General features: G+C 49.9%; 1 protein-coding gene across 1 annotated transcript; it reads right to left on the reverse strand.

Moving 5' to 3' along the window:
* Positions 1–16138: 16138 nt before the first annotated feature.
* Positions 16139–18848, reverse strand: LOC137835804 (uncharacterized). Its single transcript, XM_068644490.1, has 5 exons — positions 18593–18848; positions 18022–18189; positions 17575–17966; positions 17146–17316; positions 16139–16606 (listed from the first exon to the last, which is right to left on the reverse strand). Exons 1-5 carry the CDS (start codon positions 18846–18848, stop codon positions 16139–16141), a joined length of 1455 nt encoding a protein of 484 aa, XP_068500591.1.
* Between the last annotated feature and the right edge of the window lie 1081 nt (positions 18849–19929).

Genomic DNA, 19929 nt, shown 5'->3' on the forward strand with positions numbered 1-19929 from the left:
TCCTCAGGGGGTGCCTTGTGCCAGTCTGCATGCAATTGACACTGTTTGCAACGCTGAGCAAACCTTATGCAGTCTTCCTTCAGCTTTGGCCAGTAGTACCCCGCGCGGAGTACTCTACTTGCCAAAGCGCGACCACCTACGTGGCTTCCGCACACCCCCTCGTGCAGCTCAGACATGAGTCTGGTGCATTGCTCGCCGTGCACACAGATCTGCACAGGGTGAGAAAATCCATATCTAAAGAGGTTTCCATCTATAAGAGTGAACTTACTTGAACTCCTCTTTATCCTTTTGGCCTCTGCCGCATCGAGCGGGAGTACACCATCTTCTAAGTATAGCTGGTATGGCGTTATCCAGGTGTCGGGTTCCTTCCCCGCCTGGACCTCCATCGACTCATCGGTCTTTGACGGTCGCGATCTCACCCTCGGTGCTCTCAGCGTTTCTTGGGTCAACGACCGATGACCGATCGTTAGACGCTCCATTGACTTGTATACATGAAGTACCTGGTTATCTGACACGAACGCGCGTGGCACCTTCAGGGTCTCCTGAATGACGGTCCTCTGCTTCCCCCCTTTGCCTGAGCTGACCAGCTTGGCAAGCAGGTCTGCTCTGGCATTTTGCTCTCTTGGCACGTGCACTAATTCAAACTCGGCGAAGGACGTCTTCAGGAGCCGCACATACTCCAGGTAGGCTGCCATCTGGGGATCTTTTGCTTGGAACTCCCCTGTAACCTGCCCGGTGACCAGCAAAGAGTCGCTTTTGGCCAGCAGATTTCTTGCCCCCATTTCTCTTGCTAACAACATTCCTGCGATCAGGGCTTCATACTCCGCCTGATTGTTGCTAGCTTTGAAGGCAAAGCGGAGGGACTGCTCGATCAGTACCCCGTTTGGTCCCTCCAGGATGACTCCCGCGCCGCTCCCCTGCTGATTAGAGGAGCCATCCACCGATAATACCCATCGGAAGTCTAATCCTTCCGCAGGTGTCGCGATCGACGACAGCTCGACGACAAAGTCCGCGAACACCTGCCCCTTGATCGGTCCTCGGGGCTCGTACTGGATGTCAAATTCTGACAATTCCACCGCCCACTTGACCATCCTTCCTGCTACATCAGGTTTCTTCAATACGTTCTGGATAGGCAGATCAGTCATCACCACCACTGTGAAGCTGTGGAAGTAATGCCTGAGTCTTCTGGCTGAAAACACCACCGCCAGAGCAGCCTTCTCGAGGGCCTGGTACCTTGTTTCAGGGCCTTGCAGCACCTTACTCACGAAGTAAACAGGTCTCTGGGTCTGGTCTTGCTCTTGCACCAGGACTGAGCTGACTGCTCTCTCCGTCACAGCAAAGTATAGGCGAAGGGGGATGCCTACCTGAGGTTTTCGCAAGACTGGTGGGCTCGCCAGATACCCCTTTAACTTGATGAAGGCCTCCTCGCACTCCTTCGTCCAGAGGAATCTGCTGTTGCGTTTGAGACACTGGAAGTATGGGTGACCTTTCTCCCCTCCAGCGGACATAAACCGGGACAAAGCCGCCAAGCGACCGGTGAGCTGCTGCACTTCCTTCACCGTCGTTGGGCTCCTTATTGCCACGATCGCCGCACACTTCTCTGGGTTAGCTTCGATTCCCCGCTCTGTTAAGAGGAAACCCAAGAACTTCCCAGCCTCCACACCAAAAATGCATTTCTCAGGGTTGAGCTTCAGCCTGTACTTGGCAATGGTGGTGAATAGCTCTTCCAGATCAGCTGCATGATGCTTCCTCTCTTGGGACGTAACCACCATGTCATCTACATAGGCGTGTACGTTCCTTCCCAGCATAGGCGAGAGCACCCTATCCATGAGCCGCTGGTAGGTAGCCCCGCATTCTTTAACCCGAATGGCATGACCTTGTAGCAGTAGCAAGACCGTTCCGTCATAAACGCAGTCTTGCACTCATCCATGGGGTGCATCCTGATTTGGTTGTACCCCGAGAAAGCGTCCAAGAAGCTGAGTAGCTTTCCCCCCGATGCGCTATCAACCAGAGCATCTATACTGGGTAAGGGGTAAGAATCCTTGGGGCACGCCTTGTTGAGGTCAGTGAAGTCCACGCACATTCTCCACTTGCCGCTTGCGTTCTGAACCAGTACCACATTCGCTAGCCACTCGGGGTACTGGATTTCTCTGATGTGCCCTGCGGCAAGGAGCTTCTGCGCTTCGTCGTGGATCACCTTCCTCTTCTCCTCGTTGAATTTCCTTCGTCTCTGTCGCACAGGTCGAACCATAGGGTCCATCGACAGACGATGGCAGAGGAAATCGGGGTCGATTCCTGGCATGTCGGATGCTGACCATGCAAAGGCATTCATGTGCTTCTCAATCACACCCATGACCAGCCTTCGCTCTTCTTCAACGAGGGATCCCCCTAGCTTGAACTTTCTTCCCCCGATGTCCACTTCAACCCATCCTTCAGCTGGGTGGGGCCTTCTCTCATTGGCGATGACCGCCCTCGCGATCCCTGACTCGCGAGGAGTGATCGCGCCTCCCTCTTCTTCTTCAACTTGGGCTACCTGGGAGCCCCCCACCGCAGCATCCTCCATCCTCTGAGCGCCATGTATCTCCCTGACCACCGATCGTTCTTCGCGCGCGCCTGGTGGTGGTTTCGTGGTGACGTGGCACACACTTCTCTTTTGCTTCAAGCTGTTCTCATAACAGCGTCTTGCCTCAGCTTGATCCGACTTGATGGTTATCACGGTCCCCTCCCTCGACGACAGCTTCAACTTCATGTGCCTCGTCGATGGTATTGCGCCCAACCTATTGAGCGTTGGCCTACCCAACAAAATGTTGTACGCAGAAGGGGCGTTCACCACCAGGTACTTTATCTTTTCAGTGCGGGCTGTCGTTCCGTCAGTGAACGTTGTCCTCAGCTCAATGTATCCCCGCACTTCCACCTGGTCTCCGGCAAAACCGTAGAGACACCCGGTATATGGCCTCAGCTGATCAGGGGACAACTGTAACTTGTTGAATTTTGGCCAGAACATGACGTCTGCCGAGCTTCCTTGATCTACGAGTACTCTATGCACTCGTCTTCCCGCTGTGATGAGAGAAATGACCACTGGGTCGTTGTCGTGCGGGACAACGTCCCGTAGATCAGCTTTCCTGAAGATAATGTCCACTTCAGGGTAATGACTATCATTTACCGCATCTACCGCCATCACCGATCGAGCGTATCTCCTTCTCTGTGCAGCTGTGCATCCCCCACCAGAGAAGCCTCCTGCGATCGTCTGCACTTCCCCATGCACAGGGACTTCATGTTGCTGTTCTCCAGTCTGGGATCCTGATGCGCGATCACCCTGCGGCTCACGCAGGTAATCTGCTAGAAAACCAGACTTCACCAACTCTGCCAGTTGGTGTCCCAGTGCCAAACAGGAGTGAAGTGTATGGCCAAAGGCCTGGTGAAACTCACACCATTCATTCTTCTTCCTTCCAAGTACCTTATCTGTCTTCTCTGGCACTCGTAGTCTTGCTGCTACAGCAGGAAGGGCGATGAGATCCGCCAATCCCACCATGAAGTTGTGCCCCCTGCTCTGGTCTTTGCCTGGTGCATAGGGACGAGGTTTTTCCCGGACCTTCTTCCCCTCCTTGGCCTCATGCACCCTTGCTTGCTGTGGCTTTCCTTGCCCTCCACGCGGTCTTGGTGGTGCAGCACTTCCCCTCTTCTCAGAAACCTCTGTTTCTGCCACTATGTGCGCCACCGCACGTCGTCGGATCTCTGCGAAGGTGCTGGGATGGTTCCTGATGAGAGACTCGCTGAAAGGGCCAGGCAGCACTCCCTTCTTAAATGCGTGCACCAGCATATCTTCATCTTTGCTGGGCAGTCTAACCACTTGTGCTCCAAAGCGGTTGAGGTAGTCTTTCAGCGACTCACCTTGGTACTGGCGCACGTCGAACAAGTCGTATGACACCACAGCAGGTGCCTTGTTGACGATGTATTGCTCGGTGAAAAGCTTCGAAAACTGAGAGAAAGACGTGATATGCCCTTCTGGTAAACTCACGAACCACTCCTTGGCGATTCCGCTCAATGTGCTCATGAACATTTTGCAGTACACAGCGTCTGAGCCCCCACACAGCATCATCTGGGTGTGGAACGCCGTCAGATGCGCCTCCGGGTCTTCTACCCCTTTGAACGATGCCTTCACCCCCACCAGGTTGGGAGGCACCATGGTTCCCATGATCTCAGGGGAGAATGGCATGGGGAATGCTCTTGGAGGCGAGGGCTGCCTAGACATTCTTTCGTCAACCACGTGTTCCCTCTGCGCGTGCAACGTCCTTCTCAACTCTTCGTTGACGCGATTCAACTCGTCGTTCCTGCTCTGCGACACGGCCAACTCTGCCTGCATCCTCTCTTGTTCAACTTTTGACGCTGCGGCGTTATCCTGCAGCGTGCGCACCATTTCCAGAACCTGCGCCATTGTGACAGCTCCTTCGTCAGCAGATGGCGCAGGTGATGGTTGTCTGTTTCTAGGCATCTTTCTCTATCAAAGAAACTGATCAAACTCTGATAAGCTTTAAAACTGGGGTATATATGGGACAACGATTCACTCGTGCCCCACGGTGGGCGCCAAATGATCCTGCCGGCAACTCGAACGTGGAGCAATCGCTTCGTAGCACTCTTTGCCCCGTCTACGCGACTGCGTTCTCTGCAGAGTCACCCTCAGAACCTTTTCTCAGATGTCTCCAAACGTGACCTACAAAACACACAGACGGCGCCTCTAGCGGCCGTTTGCACTCCGACGATCAAGTTAGTCCACAGAACCACCAAAGATCAGAAAACTAGTAGTGTGTGTGAAAAACTCTTGCTCTCTGTTTTTCCTCTCCCCTACTCTCACCCTGATTCTCTCCTTTTATGTCTCTTTCCCTGCTTCTGGGCATAACAGAATTCTGTTATGCTTTTCTGGCACATGTCAGAACCCTGTGATGCTTTTCAGAGAAAGTGTACCTTCAGAATCAACAGTGGGAGCGTGAGAGTCTGTGCATGTCTGCGCGTCTCTGCGCTTGGCTGCGCCTGTCTGTACCCTTAATGGTACGGAGTGCACTTTTGTCTGGACCGCACCCCTCTCAGATGGTGACACGTGGAGGCCTGCAACTCACATCTAACCACACACGTGTCATTTACTGGAAGGGCTCTAGCGCTTCTCTTTGTGTGCCTAAGTTACGCCCTTGCGGAGTAACTTAGGATATCTTCTCTCATCTGGGTAAATCGCATACTCTTAGGAGAACGTCGGGTGTGGCTGGTCTAGGCACACTCACCAAACGTTGCTCTCTGCGTAAGCGACTCACCCTTCACGATGCCATGCACGTAATGGGTTGAGGGAATCACCAATCACTGACTGGTTTACTAGTTCCCTCAGGCCACTCTCGTGCATGATTCCCTGAGGTGTGCTCATGCGAGATCCATGCGTAACACTCTCGCTGGGAACCTCAGTCCCAGTTTAACTGCGTGTAACACGAGACCCCGATGACAATACACCCGATGACTGATCAGTGTTTATTTGCTTCTTGCGTTCTGCCTTCAGGCGTTAGTCTGAGAACTGGTCTGTTGATGGCCACTTAGCTACTGACCACCGATCACCATTCTGGATGATCTGTCCCCCGACCTCTCTTCCGCCTGATCTGTCGGTGGTCACTTGGTCACTGACCACCGATCACCGCTCTTGGCGATCGTCTCCTTGACCTCTCTGCCACCTGGTCCACGTGTCACCCTGCGAGTGGTCCACGTGGTTCTCTGCTGCTGACGTCATCGACTACCGATGACCGATCGGATCAGAAGTGACGCAGTTCAGTAAGAAACGAACCCACTACCAGGGTGTTTAGACACCCCAGCAGGAGGGACGCAGATATCTCCTCTGGGCATGGACACCAAGCGCGCAATACCGCCTCGAACGTTTAGACACCCCGAGGGGGAGTGGCGGGGGGCGCACTCTTCGGGCGTGGGCGTCGAGCGCGAAGGGCAAGCATAACCTAGTTAAAATCTGGGCGTCTTGTCCCTGGATAGGAGTTAACGGATTCCTTCGGGACGCCTCCTCCCCAGGTAAGAACGACTAGCCCCGGTTGCCTTAATGCTTAGACACCTCGCAAGGAAGTTGAAGTTAGTAAGGAAGGGATTACTCTCATACCGATATGTTTGGTCAGTTCAGCAGGGTTGTATTCGTGCTTAATCAGTTCAACAGTGTTGAATACTACCCCTAAGCCAGCCAAGACTTGGCATATCTCACGATCAGCCGAATTTAGCTCGTCCAGAGTCTTCGCCTTCGTCAGTTTAGGTTCCTTCACCCAGTACAGGGGAAATCCATCTAGAGAAGTGGGGTCAGCTTGGTTGTTGCACACCCTGAAGAACTTCCCTCGGAAGCCCTTGTAAGACTGTTGGAAGAGGGACAAGATTATCCTCCCGGTAATGCCGCTGAATCTAACCCGCAAATTCTTCCCAGGGCTTCGAAAAAGTGGAGGAAGACGTCCATTGGGGGATAGCACCCAAAGTAGTTGAAGAGGATTCCGAAAGCTTTGATGAAAGCCCAACTGTTGGGGTGTAGCTGGGCTGGAGCCACGTTCACCTCAGTTAGAAGCTCCCTTTTGAAGCTTGTGATAGGGAGGCACATTCCGACGCATTGGAAAACGGTTTGGTAGAAGTAGAAGAATGGTTCCCCACTATTCGAGCGATTATCTACACATACGGGTTCGCCCACGGTGCAGGGACGAACAAAAATATAGGCGTCATGCCTACTCCCAAAGGCACTACCCTTGCACCCCAGTTCGCTATTCAGATGGTCCCTCCAATCAGAAAAGGAGGTTAGGGTTGAAGTTTCTGCGAGCAACTCGTCAGAAGCCCAAGGGTAAAGTTGTTTGTAGTTAACGCTGGGAGGTGGAGGGTTAACAGTAGTTTTTGTACGTGCCATGGTACAGCAAAGAAAACTGAGAAGAAGAAGAGCAAAGGTTTAGCAAACAGAGGTTATGGCGTCAAAGGCGAAAGAAAACCTAGAAAAACCCTACCCACACGAGAAGTTCAGAAAACAGGGGAACGAGGAGAATGAGAAGGGAAGAGTGAATGCGATAATGTAAACAGTCCCAGGCAGTAATATCAGTATGAAAAGTCAAGAGTAAGAGCCATTAACGCAGAAAAATCATACCTTTGGATGATCGAAGAAGTGAGGGTTCTGGGTCTGAGGAGAGAGATCAGAGAAAGCTTGGTGAAGGAAAATGAAAGAGCAAAGGAGAGTGTGAGTGATGGAACAGTGTCTGAAGCGCGTGTTTTTGAAAGCTATAACGTAAACTTGAGAAGCGCAAACAACGTTAAGGCGAGACCGTGTGATATGGCCACGTGTTGGAAGATTACCGCATGACTCAAAGTGTCACGTCATGGCGCAGGAACGTCCCATCACTAGAATGCCACGTAGGGCGGTAGGGCGAGACCTTAGTCTTTTCCCTGAAAATGGTGTTGTCAGCTCAAGACTGGGGGCCTTGTGTATCGACCCGTCCTCGGGCATTGACCAAAGTCAACACTTGGTGGGACCCATCAGGGGCACAGTGAGATGAGTAGGGAGACGACCAGGCGTCGGGTGTTGACCGGCCTCGTGCTTTGACCAGGTTCGGACCAAGAAGTGCCTACAGTTAGGTAGGGCCACCCCCTGATACCCACGCGTAGGAGTGACTGTGGAGGGGGCGGCACAAGTAGGAGGCAGCACAAGTAGGAGGCGACACAAGTAGGAGGACACACAAGTAGGAGGACACACAAGTAGGAGGCGGCACGATAGAGGCGTGGAGGCCTCGGGCCTTGGTACCCCAAAAGAGTAATAATAGAGGAGAGAGGTGGTTTTCAAGCCACATCTCCATTACTAGCAGAGAGGGATCCACCTCACGGCGCACCCATGCATGAGGTGTGGGCACGCGGAAGTACGCGTCACCGTTAGAAAACGACTGGGACAGAAACGTCTTAGAAGGAGGGCCACATCCCAGGGGGTGATCTGCATGCATGGCACGTGAGGAGGGCAGAAATACTCTCAAGGCGAGTGACTAAGAGGCGTGGGCGCATGAGTTCGCGTTCACGTGGTCACCCCCCGTGCCAGTTTCATTTCGAGAAGGGAGACTTATACGCTAGGATTTCCCTAAGTTAAGGGACAACGCTGTAAGGCCTTCCACACTGAGTTACACTTAAGCCATGAGGAAACACGGGGCAGAAGCACTGAAGCCAAAGGTATATAAGCCTTTCTGAAAGGCTTAGTGAGGTACGTTTTACACGTTCTATTCATTTAACGCTTACACACTGTACGCACGAGTGATTTGAGAAAGAGAGAGAAATTAGTTAGAATTCAGTTACGCACCTTCAGAACATTGTAGTTGCGGTGTTCTGATACGGAGGTGCACGGTGTTTTCTGCCATTACTGACTTGAGCGTTGGAGTGCAAACGGCCCTGAGGGCGCCCTTTGTTATCTCTGTTTCAGGTATGCATGACGGCGAAGGGTGAAGGTTTGGATCGAGGAAGAAGTTGTCCTTGATACGCAGGTCTTCGCTACGCACGAAGAACAATCTTGTCAACCGGCAGGAACAAAAGCTTGAAGCAATTGACTGTAATTTTCAGAATTAGAGGAATTAGAGGAACTTACACTGCTTGAATCATCTTCCTTTTTGGCCATGAAGCAGAGGTTGAGGCTTTTTCGGTTTTGCCTCTTTTTCCTTCGTGCTTGATTTCTTGTCTTTACTTCCTTTGATTCATTGATGTTTCCATGAGTAGCTTTGAGTGTGTCCCACATTTCTTTGGCAGATTTGCATTTTGATATCCTGAAAAATTCATTAGAATCTAGTGCATAAGCTATTATGTTTTGGGCAGTACAATCAAGCTTGGCCATCTTACATTCTTCATTGGTCCATTGGGACCAAGGTTTTTTTAATAAAAGATCCATTCTTTTTAAGCTTTGGAATGAAAGAGCCATTTTCGATTGAATCCCAAATTCCTTGATCAATGGATTCAACAAAGATTTTCATTCTAGCCTCCCAATACTTATAATTCAAACCATAGAATAAAGGTGGTTTGTTGATTGAAGAACCTTCCTCGAAAGATAGTTTTCCAGCCATTGAAAAAGATTTTCGGATCAAACTTGAGTATCTTTCAAGTACCAAGCTCTTGATGCCAATTATTAGAATGTATGGCTTTAAACTAGAGGGTGGCGAATGGTTTAAAGAGAGTTTTCGCAAACTTTTTAGTCTAGAATGAAATTCCTTCGAGAAAACTTGATTCAGAACTCAGTTTACCAAAAACACAAAGCAAATTAGCACAGCACCAGAAAAACAATCGGTTGTTTCGCAAAAACAATTTGTTGTTTCGCAGAAACAATTGGTTGTTTATACCAGTTAAAATATACAAACTGAAATTAAAGAGTTTAAGGGAGAGAGAGATTGCACACACAGTTTATACAGGTTCACTCTTAAACCAAGAGCTACATCCAATCTTTCCAGAAAGTAATGGGGAATCCACTAAGTAACCAAACCTAGATTACTTACATACACCACCAAAGAAGTGACCTTGATCCCCTCAAGACACACACTTCCTTTGGCTTAGCACATACACCACCAAGAATGTTGATCTAGACAACCTCAAGAGCACACAACACTTCTTGGCCTATCACATCAGAGTTTACACAAAGTACAGAAGGATTACACTTGTTACAGAATGATCTGAAATGAATACAAATGAAAATCCTATTCCACTCTCTCTTGATCAAAGCAATCCCAAAACAATCTTTAACTCTTGAAAAGAAAAATCAGTGAAAAACTCAAATCTGTTTTTCTATGATTAAATCTCAGTTGTTGTTTGTTACAAAAGCTGAACAAACTCTTTATAGCTTTCAAAGATTGGTCAAAGAATTTAAAATAGGAGCGCATTCAGTTATAAAATCATTTTAAGCTTAGTCAACACTCAAAATAGTTTTCGGTTATGGTTTGAAAACAAACAATCGGTTGAATGTGCAAATCAATCAGTTGTTTTGGCTTGACAGCAAGCCAACCATCAAAAACAGTTTTCAACCTTTCTCAAAACACCTAAGAGTAAAACAATCAGTTGTTTCGACAAAACAACAGGTTATTTTTCACTTAGATTGAAAAACACTTTCAATTCAAAAGGTTTGAGAATACTTAAGCTTTGGATTCAATCAAGAGTGGATTTACACAGATAATCTACCCTAGATCCTATTCTAAAACACCTCAGCAACAACAAGCACAACCAGCCTTCCATCAAACTCAAAGGATTTGGATTCTTCAAAGCTTGAACACACTTGATTCAACAATTTGGTGATATCCACTTTTAAGATCAATCTTGAAAAATATAGTGGATCCATGCAATTCATCAAGCATAACATTAAGTCTAGGAATTGGATGTTAGTATTTAACGGTGATATTGTTGATGGTTCAACAATTACAACATATTCTCCACTTGTCATCTTTCTTAGGCACCAACAAAATAGGTACAACAGAAGGACTTGAACTCTTTTGAACCCAACCCTTCTCCAACAATTCTTGAACTTGTGATTCTATCTCCTTAGTCTCCTCAGGATTAGTTCTATAAGCCTGTCTATTTGGTAAACTAGCTCCCAAAACTAAATATATTTGGTGTTCTATATCCCCAAAAGGTGGAAGTCCAATGGGGCCTTCCTTAGGGAATAGATCACCAATTCTTTTAAAAGCCTTTCAACTTGAGGAGGAAGCTCACAAATTTTAGAAGTGTGGCAGTGCATGCAAGTGTTCCTTTACAAAGAAGGATGCCTAAAAGTTGTTCAGATAGAAGTATCTTTTCAATTTTATTTTCAAACTTTTCTTCTTTCTGAATGACCTTGTGGGAATGAACACTTTTCTCCCACGCCTCAGCTTTTTCCCTAAGGGCTTTTTCTTGATTTTCTAATTTTTTTTCTTTTTCTCATTTTCTCTCATTTGTTTCATTTGTACTTGGTCCTTTACAACTTGTGAGGGTGTTAAAGGATAAATAAAGTACACACTTCTTTTCCCTATGAGTGAAAGTAATCTCGTTGGTAAGACCATTATGCACAGTTTTCTTATCAAATTGTCATGGTCTTCCCAATAAGATATGACAAGCTTCCATGGGAACTACAGAAAGTTTGACTTTCACTCGCTTGTCTACAGTTAAATCCCCATCTTCATTTATCCATTGAAGTTTGTAAGGTTTATGTTCCCGCCGGTTGACCTAAATGTCTTTGTGCGCCTCTGATAACTTCACGTCCAGGAACCCTTCGTTCCTACGTCCCTTTCCTCCGATGGAATCACTTGAAAACAAAGAGACAAAGGGCGCCCTCGCGGCCGTTTGCATTCCAACGATCAAGTCAAACTCTCGGGCAATGAAACACCAAATTCTAACTCTGAGAGCACTATGTGTGTTCTCTCTCTCTGTGTTGCTTCTCTTACAAATGCGCAATGCGTACTAACAAAAGCGTACCTTGTTATGTTTGTCGTTATCCCTTATATACCTTTCAGTGTCTCTGCCCCTCTTGTGAATTATGACTTAAGCATACTGTAGGCGCGCCTTAGCGACACGATTACCCAGTCTTAGGGCCATATTAGTGCGTAAGGCTGGCCTGCCGAAGCGCATATGGCGTGGGATGGCCACTTGGGTGCCAACTCATGCGCCCAATCTCTGGGGTCATCCACCCCTGGGACATGACTCTTACGAGTCGTCTCTTTCCCAATGGCTCTTTGATGGTGGCGCATACTACCACACTCCCTACACCCCATGCACGCATCCCTCGTGATTTGGGCCTCTCTTTACTGGTAACTGGAATGTGGCTTGGAAACCACCTTTTTCGGTCCATCTTTATTGTTTGGTTGACGAGGCCCGAGGCCTCCACGCCCCGTGTCGATGTCGCCCCCTCCTCGGCTCCCCTTACCCGTGCGCCTAGCGAGACTCCGCCCTGTCCTGCTAACCTCCCAGTGGTCCCAGCCTTTGGGGCCCCACCATGACTTTGGTCAACGCCCGAGTCCGAGGACCGGTCGATACATAAGCCCCCCAGTCTCGAGCTGTCAATTTTGTTCAGCGAAGAGACTATGGTCTCACCCTACTGTCCTACGTGGCTCCTGGTGACAGGACGTGTACAGTGCACCGAAATGACGCTTTCTTGTTCCTGCTTTGATCAGCGCACACGTGTCTTGATCTAACGACTGAGACTTAACGTCGCTTGCGCTTCCAAGTTTACGTTAAGTCTTTCAAAACCGCGCGCTTCACGCACTGTTCGATCACTTGAAACCTCTCTCGCACTTTTCATCTTCATCCTCGAACTCTCTGGTTTCCTCTTTTCGAAAAAATCGTAACTTTCGCTCATTCATAATTAAAGGTATGATTTTTCTCCATTGATTGCTCTTTACTTCTGATTTGCGCATTGATAGCTGCCTGGGGCTGTTTAAACTTCCACATTTTAAGTTTTCTTCTACATCTTCTTTGTTCCTCTGTTTTCTCAGTTTTCCTATGAGGGTACGAATTTCTGGGTTTCTTTAGTTTCACACCATAGCCCCCCTGTTGAACCTTTGCTTTCTTCCTTTCCTTGTTTTTCCTAGTTTTCTTCATCATGGCACGAACGAAAGTCACCACCAACCCTTCTCCACCTAGTGTCAACTACAGGCCCTTATACCCTTGGACCTCTGATGAGCTACTTGCTGAAAACTCCTTTCTCACCTCTATCGCGGACTAAAGGGCACACCTGGACAGTGAGTCTGACTTCAAAGGTAGGGCGTTCGGGAGAGAGTGTGACGCTTATATCTCGGTTCGCCCCTGTGTAGAGGGTGAACCCGTGTGCGGGGACGACCGCGCCAACGATGGTGAACCATTCTTCTTCTTCTATCAGACTGTCTTTAAGCGAATTAGGCAGCACCTCCCCTTCAATAGCTTCGAAAGGGAGTTGTTAACTGAGATAAACGTCGCCCCTGCCCAGCTGCATCCCAACAGTTGGGCCTTCATCAGGGCCTTCTCCATTCTTTGTAACTACTTTGGCCATGCCCCCTCCGTAGATGTTTTCCTTCATTTCTTTGAGGCCAAAAAGCTTGGGAAGAACCTCTGGGTCAGCTTCAGCGAGGTAACAAAAAGAGTCATCCTCACCTTGTTCCAGTAATCTTACAAAGGGTTCAAGAGGAAATTTTTCTGGGTGTGCTACTCTGAGCACGATCGCACCACGCTAAATGGATTCCCCTTGTACTGGGTGAAGAAGTTGACCTTTAAGAAAGCCACGACCCTCGATGAGCTATCCTCTGTTGATCGTGAGGTATGCCAAGTGTTGGCGAGCCTTAGGACGGTCTTCAGCACCGTAGAGCTCATCAAGAACGAATATAGCCCAACTGGGCTTGCTGGTTATATTGGTATAGGAACCCTTTCCTGACCTTCTTTATAACACTTCCTTGTTTGCTTTTATCTGCTAGCTTATACTTATGCTGGTTTTCTAATTCTCCCCTGTTTACTAAACTCTTAGCTCTTTCCAATTCTGACGCAGGTATGGTGCTGAACGAGGAGAAGAGGGCAAAACTAGTTGAGGTTTTGGCCCTTCGTGAAGAGGTTGTCGTTGATGTAGGTGCCTCAGCACCTTCTGCTCCACCTACCAATCAAGTTGTTCCATCTCCTCCCCCCTCAGCTTCCATCGCCGCGGTCCCCTTGGCAACTGTTAGGGCCTCTCTAACGCCAGCCCCCCTTGAGAAGGGCAAGGGGGTGGTGGAAATCGTGTCCGACAATGATGAGGACACGATGGAGGGCCCTGATTTTAAAAGACGTAGGGTTGCGGTCGCGGCCACCTCCCACTCCTCCTCAACTAGGCGTCCTGCCTCGTTCAGGGATCACCCACCCAGCGCCTCTTTCCCCCAAGGCGTCCTTGCGCTCAAGGGCGGTGGTGAGAGTGTACCTGAATCAGCTCCTGCTCCTGAACTCCCCCTGGTCCTTCAACACATCCTTAAGGGTTACCAGAGTGGGGCTGTGGGAAACTCTGTGGATGAGGCGATGCGGAAGAACTTGGCCCTTGGCATTGGCGAGTTCCTTGCTCTAGCTGACGCTTTCTCCCACGAGGCACAATCGAATGTAAAAGAGCAACGAGCTTTGGCGGAAGAACTGGCTCTGGTGAAGGAACAACTAGCCCAGTAAACTAAGGTTTTCACCAACCGTGAGACTGCATTAAACCATTTGCTGAGTGCCCTCCGTCAAGCTGAGCTTGAAGCTAACAAGAAGCTCCACGACAAGGCCAAGAGTACACCACTCTGCTGGGAAAAGTCGTGCCACTACGCGTCCAGGTGGTGGAACTAGAGGAGGAGGCTGCGACCAGCAAAGCTAGAATGACCAAGCTTGAAGAGCGGGCCACAGACCGAGAGGTGCAGTTGGGAAAGGTTGAAGCTGAACTTGCCACTCAAACTGAAGCCCTTGAAAGGGTCAAGGCAGAACTGGCTACCCAAGCTGAAGCCTTTGAGAAAACCAAAACAGACTCATCGATGACGCTGCTAACACCTATGTTGTAGGGTTTGAGGACGCTCTAGCTCAGGTTGCTTGTAAGCATCCTGAGATGGACGTCTCCCCTTTCGCTACATCAAACCGTGTCGTAGATGGGCAGATCGTGTCGAGGAACCCTCCAAAGGAACTTCCTTAACTTTGACCTTCAACCTGTGTACTCCCAAACATTTGTAATCTTAATACAACTCGTACCTTGCTTTACTTGCTTTATTTATCTTTGTTTGTCGAGGACTGTGCCTTTAACTTGTCGTTCTTACTAACAAAACTCTGACGCTAACACCATACGACGTCCTTGACGAACTTTAAAACTTCGAACTCTAGGTAGCACGCTTTCTCGCCCTTCGCCTTAACTATTTAACGACCTGTGATGAAGTGGACATGCGTGAACCTTCAACTGGCCTTGCCTCAAACTCCTGTTTAGACAAGGAAAACTCCTTTGTTGATACTTGCTCATACTTTGCGGTCTTAAGGTGTCTAGCCTCGAGGCGCGTTACTGGCCTCATCTTCGCTTAGAGACGAAGGAGGACTTAACTGGGCGAACCCTGTTGTTCATACTAGGTGCCCACGCTCGAGGAGGAGGCGTTTCGAAGGGAACCTCCCCTCCCTCTCGAGGGGTCTAAACACCAAGACGACCGGTGCACTTGGTGCTGTCCGTACTTGGTGCCCACGCTCGAGGAGGAGGCATCCCGAAGGAAACCGTCACTCCCTCTCGAGGTGTCTAAACACCAAGACGAACGGTGCACTTGGTGCCCACGCTCGAGGAAGAGGCGTCCTGAAGGAAGCTGACACTCCCTCTCGAGGTGTCTAAACACCAAGGCGACCAGTTCATCGCTGGCTGAACCTTGCTGCTCGGGCTTGGCGCCCACGCCCGAGGGGGAGGCGTCCCAAAGGAAGCTGTCACTCTCTCTCAAGGTGTCTAAACACCAAGACAGGTTTGTTTCTGATTGAACCTTGTTGTTCGTACTTGGTGTCCACGCTCCAGGAGGAGGCGTCCTTAGGAAACCGTCACTCCCTCTCGAGGTGTCTAAACACCAAGACGACCAATGCACTTGGTGCCCACACTCGAGGAGGAGGCGTCCCAAAGGAAGCTGTCACTCCCTCTCGAGGTGTCTAAACACCAAGGCAACCAGTTCATCGTTGGCTGAAACTTGTTGCTCGCGCTTGGCGCCTACGCCTGAGGGGGAGGCATCCCAAAGGAAACTGCCACTCCCTCTCGAGGTATCTAAACACCAAGGCAATAGGTTCGTTTCTGACTGAACCTTGTTGTTCGTACTTGGTGCCCATGCTCGAGGAGGAGGCGTCCCAAAGGAAACTGTCACTCCCTCACGAGGTGTCTAAACACCAAGACGACCGGAGCACTTGGTGCCCACGCTCGAGGAGGAGGCGTCCCGAAGGAAGCTGCCACTCCATCTCGAGGTGTCTAACACCAAGGCGACCGGTTCGCCCTTGCATTGTACAGAAAACTTGAGAATACGTGTACTTCAAATGTAATTTTATTGGGTGACCTCGTTAAGAAACCTTTAGAAAGGGAAAAAGAGTGTCCCCTTAAACTGTGTACAATGCTAGAGTTTTAATTGAAATAAAACTTGAGATTGGCTGCATTCCAAGTACGAGGAATGACGCCTCCCTCCAAGGTCTCAAGCCTCTACGCCCCGTTTCCCAGGACAACCGTCACCTTGAAGGGGTCAGTCCACTTGGGGGACAGCTTGTTCTCCAAGTGGTACGGGTGAGCCTTCCGCATTACCAGATCAGGGACTTGGAACTGTCGAGGCTTTATCTTGGAACTGTGCTTATGCTCCACCCTTCTCTTTAATGCTTCAGCTTTGATCCTTGCCTCCTCTCTGACCTCATCCAACAGATCCAGGTTCACCTTTCTTTCTTCGTTAAATTCCTCAGCCACGAAGCTTTGAAAACATGGTGAGCTCTCCTGAATCTCTACTGGGATCATTGCGTCTGACCCATACACAAAGCTGAAGGGTGTCTCTCCAGTGGTGGACTGAGGTGTGGTGTGGTAAGCCCACACTATTCTGAGAACCTCCTCTGCCCAGGTCCCCTTAGCCTTCTCAAGTCTTCTCTTCAGCTCCCTGAGTAGGACTTTGTTGGCAGACTCAACCTGCCCATTTTTCTGAGGATGCTCCACCGATGCTCACACCTGCTTTATCCTGACCTCTGTGCAAAGCTTTCCCAGTTGCTAGCTTGCAAACTGTGTATCGTTGTCAGAAACTAGACGCCTCGATACGCCAAAGCAACATACTATATTCTTCCACACGAAGTTTTGTACCTTGTGAGTTGTGATTTGCGCTACTGGCTCAACCTCAATCCACTTCGTGAACTATTCAATGGCCACTGCAAGGTACTTCATCTGCCTTACTGTCAAAGGAAAGGGCCCCAAAATATTGATTCCCCATGTGTGAAAAGGCCACGGGCTGTAAATCGACCTCAGCTCTTCTGGCGGCACCTTGTGACAGTTGGCGTGTTGTTGACACTGTTTGCACCGCTGGGCATGCCTTATGCAATCTTCTCTCATTGTTGACCAGTAATAACCCGCACGGACGACCTTCGACGCCAAGGACCACCCTCCCACGTGGCTACCCCAAATCTCCTCATGGAGCTCTCCATTATACGTGTACACTGGTCTCCGCTTACACACACCAAAATCGGGTGGGTGAACCCATGCCTGTACAGTTCCCCGTCGACGAGGGTGTACTTGGCGGAGTTCTTCTTTATCTTCTTGGCTTCCGCGGACTCCAATAGAAGTATCCCATCAGCCAGATAGCGCCTATAGGGCATCATCCATGTGTCCCCCTCCTCAACTACGCATCCCTGCATGGGATCCCCCAGTGAAACTGGGTAAGCGCTTACACTAGGCGTCCTCAGCATCTCCTGAGTCAACGACTGGTGACTTCTCACCTCTCCTCTGAACATACTAACTTGATGAACGCTTACCATATTATTAGCGACATATGTCCGTGGTGTTTTGAGGGTTTCCTGTATCACAGTTCTCTGCCTTCCCCCCTTGCCCGAACTAGCGAGCTTGGCTAGCAAGTCCGCTTGGGCATTCTACTCCCTCGGGACGTGCACCAACTCAAACACCACGAACACACTCTTCAAGACTTGGACATATCCCAGGTACGCAGCCATCTGTGGATCATTGGCTTGGTATTCCCTGGTCACTTGACCTGTAACCAACTGGGAATCGCTCTTTGCCAGCAAACTCCACGCTCTCATCTCCTTGGCCAAGAGCATTCCGGTTATGGGGGCTTCATATTCTGCCTGGTTGTTGCTGGCTTTGAAAGAAAACCTTAGGGCCTGCTCAATCAACAACTCGTTTGGCCCCTCCAAGATCATGCCAGCTCCACTCCCCTGTTGATTGGAGGACCCATCCACAGAGTGCACCCATCTGAAGCTGGCTTCCTCTTCCTGCTGTGTACCTCCTGAGGAGAGCTCTACCACAAAGTCCGCATAAACTTGGCCTTTGATGGGGCCTCAAGGCTCAGATTGAACATCGAACTCCGAGAGCTTCACTACCTAGCACACTATCCTTCCTGCCACGTCCGGCTTCTACAGCACCTTCCGGATAGGTAAGTCTGTCATCACCACCACCGTGAAACTCTGAAAGTAATGACGAAGCTTCCTGACCGAGAACACCACGGCCAGGGCTTCCTTCTCCAGGGCTTGGTATCTTACCTCTGGCCCCTGTAATACTTTGCTCACAAAGTATATTGGTTTTTTACCTGGTCCTGCTCTTGCACGAGGACTGAGCTGATCGCCCACTCCGGCACGGCAAAGTACAATTGGGGCGACACGCCTAGCTGTGGCTTGCGCAACACTAGAGGAGCGGCCAGATACTCCTTTAGCTTGAGGAATGCCTCCTCACACTCCGCGGTCCATATGAACCAACTATTTCTCCTCAAACACTGGAAGTAAGGGTGGCCCTTGTCCCCCCTAGCGGATACGAATCTGGACAGGGCGACCATCCGCCCCATCAACTATTGCACTTTTTTCACCGAGGCTGGGCTTCTCATGGCAAGGATAGTCGCACACTTCTATGTGTTCACCTCTATCCCACGCTCGGTGAGTAGGAAACCCAAGAACTTACCCGCCTCGAACCCGAACACACATTTTTCGGGGTTTAACTTCAAACAGTACTTAGCTATTGTAGCAAATAGCTCTTCCAAATCAGACACATGCTGGCCCCTCTCCTGCGAAGTCACCACCATATCATCTATGTAGGCCTGCACATTCCTTCCCAACATGGGTGCAAGGACCCTGTCCATCAGCCTTTGGTAGGTAGCGCCCGCATTCTTCAGACCGAACGGCACCACTGTGTAACAGTAACAAGATTTCTTGGTCATAAACGCTGTCTTGCACTCGTCTCTGGGGTGCATCTTGATTTGGTTGTACCCTGAGAACGCGTCTAGGAAACTAAGCATCCTACAACCCGAGGCGCTGCCCACCAAGGCGTCAATGCTTGGTAGGGGGTACTAGTCCTTCGGGCACGCCTTGTTGAGGTCAGTGAAGTCGACGCACATCCTCCACTTCCTATACCGTCCCGTACCCGGGCGTTGACTAAATCAAGGTCAAAGTCAACGTCAGGGGTCAAAGTCAACGCAAGGCGTTGCCTAGGTGAAGAGACGCTAAGTGCCAGCGTCGTCAACCAGGGCATTGCCAAGACAAGGCGTCGCCTAGGGGAAGGCGTCGCCCAACCAGGGCGTCGCCAAATCAAGCAGTGCTAAAGCAAGGCAATCATAGTGTGGTTCCCCGATACCCAGGGCAGCCGGGTGCAGGGTACGAGAGGAAGGCATATACGCTCTCAAAGTAAGTGACTAGATGATTGGGGGCATGAGTTGGCACCCAAAAAGTCACCCCTAGCGCAGTAGCACTCCCATGCAGGAGGACTCACACGTAGAAACGTCCCTAGATGGGCAGAAACGCAGAAGCTGTTGAGTGTTGGCCACATCAGGGAGATTCAATACCCTGAGTGGCTTGCCAACGTCGTCTTGGTGAAGAAGGCGAACGGAAAATGGAGGATGTGCGTGGACTTCACGAACCTGAATAAGGCGTGCTCAAAGGACTCGTACCCGCTGCCCAGCATCGACGCCTTGGTAGATAGCGCGTCCGGCAGCAAGGTGCTGAGTTTCTTAGACGCCTTCTCGGGTTACAACCAGATCAAGATGCACCCAAGAGATGAGAGCAAAACTGCATTCATGACTGAGACTTGCAGTTACTGCTATAAGGTGATGCCTTTTGGGCTGAAAAACGCGGGCGCCACGTACCAGAGGTTAATGGACAAGGTCCTGGCGCCCATGCTCGGGAGGAATGTGTACGCCTATGTAGACGACATGGTGGTGGCGTCGCAGGATAGGGCGCAGCACATGGCGGATCTGGAGGAATTGTTCGTCACGATATCCAAGTACCGCCTCAAGTTAAACCCTG

This window comes from Phaseolus vulgaris, chromosome 11, assembly GCF_000499845.2.
Source record: "Phaseolus vulgaris cultivar G19833 chromosome 11, P. vulgaris v2.0, whole genome shotgun sequence".
Taxonomy (NCBI): domain Eukaryota; kingdom Viridiplantae; phylum Streptophyta; class Magnoliopsida; order Fabales; family Fabaceae; genus Phaseolus; species Phaseolus vulgaris.

Excerpts from the sequence above, each read along its gene's own strand:
- LOC137835804 (XM_068644490.1), bottom strand. The coding sequence starts at position 18,848 with ATGACCAAGAAATCTTGTTACTGTTACACAGTGGTGCCGTTCGGTCTG. Across the intron at positions 17,317-17,574 it reads TGTTCGTGGTGTTTGAGTTG|GGATGCGTAGTTGAGGAGGG; the intron begins GTGCACGTCCCG and ends GATCCCATGCAG. Across the intron at positions 16,607-17,145 it reads GGTTCACCCACCCGATTTTG|GTTGAGTCTGCCAACAAAGT; the intron begins GTGTGTGTAAGC and ends AAAAATGGGCAG.